The sequence below is a fragment of the Bos javanicus genome, chromosome 9 (genome assembly GCF_032452875.1).
Source record: "Bos javanicus breed banteng chromosome 9, ARS-OSU_banteng_1.0, whole genome shotgun sequence".
Taxonomy (NCBI): Eukaryota; Metazoa; Chordata; class Mammalia; order Artiodactyla; family Bovidae; genus Bos; species Bos javanicus.
Genome location: NC_083876.1, coordinates 23,157,957 through 23,163,676, shown reverse-complemented (window position 1 = coordinate 23,163,676; position 5,720 = coordinate 23,157,957). Strand labels below are relative to the sequence as shown.

General features: G+C 47.6%; 1 protein-coding gene across 2 annotated transcripts; it reads right to left on the bottom strand.

Annotated features, from left to right (window-relative positions):
- Positions 1–5,664, bottom strand: RWDD2A (RWD domain containing 2A). Of its 2 annotated transcripts, none has more exons than XM_061427311.1 (3): positions 5,547–5,664; positions 4,311–4,540; positions 1–3,299 (listed from the first exon to the last, which is right to left on the bottom strand). In XM_061427311.1, exons 2-3 carry the CDS (start codon positions 4,509–4,511, stop codon positions 2,622–2,624), a joined length of 879 nt encoding a protein of 292 aa, XP_061283295.1. In that variant the 5' UTR covers positions 4,512–4,540; positions 5,547–5,664; the 3' UTR covers positions 1–2,621. The 2 variants fall into 2 exon arrangements, with proteins under 2 accessions (XP_061283295.1, XP_061283296.1); XM_061427312.1 differs by having other exon boundaries at positions 5,593–5,626.
- Between the last annotated feature and the right edge of the window lie 56 nt (positions 5,665–5,720).

The window sequence follows — 5,720 nt, the reverse complement described above, 5'->3', positions numbered from 1 at the left end:
TTGAAGAAAAACTGATTTAATTTAGTAAGCTTTAAAAAGACACAAGCATGTATAACGAGCATTCTTTCCAAATAAACATTTTAAACATATATGTATACAGTATCAGGATTCCTGAATTACAAGCAACAGAGGCTGATTCTGACTCCAGAAAAAAAGGGGGCAGATGTTAGGTGTTAATAGCTCACAGGAGGTTTTGGTCAACTGAGCATTCCATAGGCCAGGAAGGAGGATGGCATTAGGGATTCTAGCAGCAAGAGTTCAAAACCATCTCTCCAGGAGACTGCCAGCTGGATTCCAGTCACTCCTCCCAGGGAAGGGGAGTTTCCTTAGTGTAAGAGTGTGTGTGTGTGTGTAAAGAGGTACCCGCTCCTATGAGGCTGGGCATACAAACCAGCAGTGTATCTACTCTAGAATACCTACAAAGCTGAGTTTTGAATTATCATTACATAAAACATATATATTTCTATAAAATCTACATTTCTATTATTAGTGCTTCTGCGACAGTTGGATGGCATCACCGATGAAATGGACATGAACTTGGGCAAACTCCAGGGGATGGTAAGGGACAGGGAATCCTGGCATGCTGCAGTCCATGGGGTTGTGAAGAGTTGGACATGACTCGGTGACTGAACAGTATTAGTGCTTCTGATAGGGGGAAAAAAAAACACAACAACATTGGTACATGCTTCTATTTGACATGTCAAAGTAGGTCCTGAAAAACGATCATCAGAAATAGCTCCAGGAGCAGTAAAGTGTTCAAAAACCAGACTTTATTCCCTTCATTTGAATTATGTATGATTTTTTTTCATATTCTTTAAACTTACCTTTCTGTGACTACTTTAGCTCATTTAATCATAGAAAACACTCTCTGAGTGGCTTAGGTACATATTAGATGAATGGCACCTATTACTGTCTCAGTTCAAAGGGGAAAAAGTTAACAATTAACATCTGTTTAGGGCCTGAACCCTGTGAACGCTGATTATGCTTCTTGATGGCTCTGGGGAGACGACATGGGAAGCCGACTCCTATGCTGTGTTGTTCTCAGTCCTGGTAAAGACTGAAGAATGAGTCTTTGGCAATGTCAGTCCTACTTCTTCCCTTCGTACACAGGGAAAATGAGTCCCAGCCATGTGCAAAGCCACGATTAAAACACGAACGGGCAAGCTGGATGAGCAGCAAGGCAGGCCCACGACAAGAGTCTTGGTGTGAGCATCCGAGTTGCGCCCTGAAAGGAAACTGATGAGCTGAGTAGAGCTCAGGCAGGATAGAGTGGACCCCATTCCCAGGCCTCATGGTCAGGAGACTCAGCTTAGTGCAGGGTCTGCTATCTGTCACGTCCTGGCCCTGCCCGAGGACACGTGTCTGCATCCTAGACACAGAGGAAAACCAGACACTGGAATGGACTGTTTCACCAAAGATTCTATACACGCCGCCAGCACACGCAGCAATTTTGGCATCTAACAGCATCCCGAATGGGGAGTAAGGCATTCCATCCATGTCACTGAATCTCAGCCCCCAACTCTGGGGACTGAGGGGTATCCTTACAGAGGATACATCCTTAGGGGACCCGGGTATATCAGTGGAGTGCCTGTGACCCAGCAGGAGAATGGAATGCTCCCTGGGAAAGGGCAGTAGTAAAGAGAGACCAAGACCAGGAAACCAGAGAAAGCTGAGTAGAGATAGCTCAGGAATGTCCTTCACCGCAGGTGAGACTCCTAGAAATTCCTGGCCAGGGGTAGATGCCTTGTAATAAAAAGGTTTGGTAAGAGCTGCGTAAACAGGGGCTATTATCATTAAAATACACTCATTTTAACGAAGGCTGGTGAAGACTGTGGAGCTTGAAGTTTTCAGAAGACATGGTGGTGACGTCACTTTTGTCCTCTAGGAAGCAGACGGTGAAGGGCCATCCACAACAATGCCCTTGGCCCATAGGACGATGCAAACTGGCACAGGGAAGAAGACCCAAGTGCACAACCTGTGGGACCCGGTGTGGGCAAGAAACCATATTTGGTTCTGTGGAGAAGAACCCAACCAAGAATATTGGTGCATGATCCTTCGTATTATGACTCAGCCGATGCAAACAACACAGGGCACAGCTCACCACTGTTAGTTAGCATTTGGTTTTACTAAAAGGAAAAACCCCACATAGAAGAGTTTAAGTTAAAGAAATGTGTAAACACGTGTTCTTAGTTGCTATTTTCAACTTGACTGAGAAAAATGTGTGGCGTCCCCTGCCTGCTAGCGACAGGAAAAGGAGAAATGTTAATATTTATGAGTTCATAGCTGCAGTTTGACCACTGCCATTCAGCTGGGCTTTGAAAACTCCTTTTTAATCAAATTAGCTTCACTGGTTAGACTGACTGGTTTTTATTAGTTTACTGTGAAATAGTTTTCAATTAACATAAGAACACAGAGGTAACATCGCCATCACACTGTTATAAAGTTAAAAGGCTTATGAGTTTGTTTCAATACCAGGGTAAAATACTGGAGCTAGGTTTCCCCACCGATGATGCTAACCAGCTACTAGTCCTTTTATTTTGCTCTTATTAATAGAAATATAACTTAGTGAGCTTAAGTTATAGCTAATGTAGGCCTCTTCATAGAGGCCTCTTCATAGCTTCCTAGGAGTCAGAACTTTTGCTTTCAATACCAAATAATATCTGGAAAACATGCTCACTTTTGTGTTTTTTGAGAAATTCCAAGAACTGGCCCAGATTCATGTGATAGTCATTCCTCAAGCCGTAGTCACCATGGGCCTCAAGGAGTAATTCTTCAAAAGAATGGAAAAGGCGCAGGTCTTGCCCATCTCCTTCTGTTTCCATACTCTCCGCATGCTTGCAGGAAATGTGCTTCCAGTTGGGGTACCTGATTGTGTGCCAGAATTCCTCACAGTGCTCTTTGAAGCCCTCCACACAGATTATCCCTGGCTTTCCTGTCATGCAAAATCCTGTCACGTCCAACCTTTTCCCGACCTCCAGGATCTTTTTCCGGAGGTCCTGCTGATATATATGGTGACTGTAGATCCACATCCGGAGGAAGGTGTTCTTGACTGGCTTTGCTTGTGTCGATGGTTCGTCCACGAGCTTTCTGTTCAGGAAGTAGGAGGCACTGTTGTCCTGTAACCACTGGATGGCCGCGCACACACAGAGCTCCCCTGGATCAAAAGTCCCGATGTAGGAAGTGAGGCCTTTGTTGAGAAGCAGCTGCTGCTGTCTGTCAAGTTCTGGAGACCGTGCAAACATCTGTAGTGCTACATAGGGGTAGCTGTGAGGCATGGTTACTTGCAAGTCAATTTTCACCTTAAAATGAAAAGCAAATAGATTTAAGTACCGTGAAATCACATAAGCTAGTTTATCAATGGCCACTGCATGATTCTGATCAAGGTATCAACAATAGTTACTGCTTCTGTTACGTGTGTCAGCTGTGTGCCAGACACTGCACAACTTTACAAACACAATTTTACACAAACTCCTTCCATTGATGCATTCCTTCCTTCCAATATTCATCAAACACCGAGCACGTGTCAGGTACCCTATGTTGAAAAAAATATTTCAAGGTATTTCTTCTTCACAAGAAGCTAGACATTAGTTCTGTCCTTCATGAAGTCTAGAGCCTAGTGAAGGGGGCAGACATTAAACAAATCATTACATGCAGCAAGTATTTCATTGCAAAGGTGAGAAGCATGGCCATGGAAGAGTAGAGGGATCCACTGAAATGTCTAACCAGAGGGGCTACACGAGGTCTGGGGAGCCAGGGAGTCTTCCCTGAAGGAATGATGACCCAAGGCTGAGTAAGTAAATAACAGGGGTTCTCAAATGCCTGGACCACTTGTTACATGGGCGATGCTAACACTGTTGGAGATAAACAGATCAGAAAATGAAGGTCAATTCATTTTCAGAATTTAGATTTTCCACCTGTATTTGCTTTCAGGGTCATGGTGCCACCAAAGAAACAGTCATTCACTCCTTAAAAACAGTGCTGCCAAAAAGACAGCATTTAGATCTGGGGAAATCATAACATATGTACAAGATAGTCCATACTACAGTAGCAGGACTGGTTAAACTGGACAAGTGACAGAATAAAGGCACTGTAAAAACCAGGCATATTGGTTTAAATGGTGAGCAGATGTATGTAAAATTCAAGATCTTTATTGGAGACAACTAACATCCCATATTTTCCTTTCAAACAAGTAAAGGAAATATGCATCTGGAATATTCTCTATCTGCTTCTTGTAGAGGAAGCTCAGGCTCCACGTGTTTTCAATAAAATCCGGGAACCTGGCAACAAGGAAAACAACTCAGGGCACCTACCTTGGGCTCCTCGATCTGCAGGGTGATCACAAATTCGATTTTTGGTGGCAACGCCTCCCTTATGCCGTCCAAGTATCTCTTTATGTTCGTCAGGGCATTGACATCTTCAAGTTTTACTTCTCCTTGGTTAGGAAACATAGAAAACAGCATTTCCATCTCCAGCAGCTGAAGCTGAAGGCATTCCTTCATTGAAGCCGACATGCTGACTCGAAATCAACCTGCCAGGAAAACTGGAAAGGCCCAGGGACACTAGGTTTGTCAACGTCGGCGGTGTCCAGGGAAATTTCCCGCAGTTCCCTTTCCGTGGTAGCGGCTCTGCAGGAGCGCTATTACGCACCGAGAGCTATGGGCACAAAGCCGGACACTTACGCTCTTCCGCTTTATTTCCTGACCCCCAGATCTAGCATACACATCTCCCAAAATGTGTCGTTAAAATTCAGATTCTCTTTTCCCCCGCCGCCCCCGGTTCCGATCTGGGTCCAGGTATCTGGATTTTCAACAAGTGTTCGGAGTTATCCCGTTGCAGATGGCTGGCAAGCACCACCTGCGGACACTGCAAGCTTGAATTCTGGGAAGGGCGAGGGGCCCAGCTTCCAAATCCCACCAAGGTGTGCGGCTTGGGCGGCGGTGTCCGCAGCGACCAGAGAGGTCCGCAGTATCGGCGAGGCAAGGCTTAGGATCCCCGGGCTCCGGGGTCTTCTAGGCCCGCCGCGCTCCACGCCAGTTGCAGACCCTGCGGCCTCTGCGCCACGGACCCCTGCCCGGTGGGCCTTTCGCCTGTCGCAGGAGCCACCCCAGACCGGGACAGCAAATGTGAGTCCCGATGATTTGGATCCTCTTGGCTTGTGCCCCTAGGGGTTCCAGCTTAATGAGAGGGGTCGTCCAGGTAAATAAAACGACGTTTAATGCCAGCTGGCGGGGAGGGAAGGAGCGGCTCGAGAAAGATTCCCAGAATAAAACGTTTGGGAGATGAACCTCGAGAGTAGAGAAGGGGGATGCGGGGCGCCGAGTGGCGCTCACTGGGGCTGGGACCACCTTGTTAGAGGCCCCGTTTCGGGGCTGGTACCCTCTTCCCACTCAGGATCACTCGGAACCCCGGCTTCCCAGGAACGTGGGCCTGTCACCCTCTGAGACCCGAATTTGGAGTCAGGGGCTGCGTTTTTTTTTGGCCCGTCGCAGCGCTCTGAGGGCCTGTGACCCTCAGCCCCAACCCCCGGGCCACCGCGGGGGCCTCACCCTTCCTGGTCATTCAAAGGGAAACAGCCCCAAACCCTCTCGCAACCTCGCAACGCGGATCCGCAGTTCCGCAGGCGCGAGCCGCGCGTGACGGGCGACGAGGCGGGGCGGGGCCAGCAGGCCGTCCCCCGTGCTGATTGGCTGAGGGGCGGGGCAACGAGCCGGAAGCCACGC

Excerpts from the sequence above, each read along its gene's own strand:
- RWDD2A (XM_061427311.1), bottom strand. The coding sequence starts at position 4,511 with ATGTCGGCTTCAATGAAGGAATGCCTTCAGCTTCAGCTGCTGGAGATG. Across the intron at positions 3,300-4,310 it reads TGCAGATCGAGGAGCCCAAG|GTGAAAATTGACTTGCAAGT; the intron begins GTAGGTGCCCTG and ends TTTCATTTTAAG.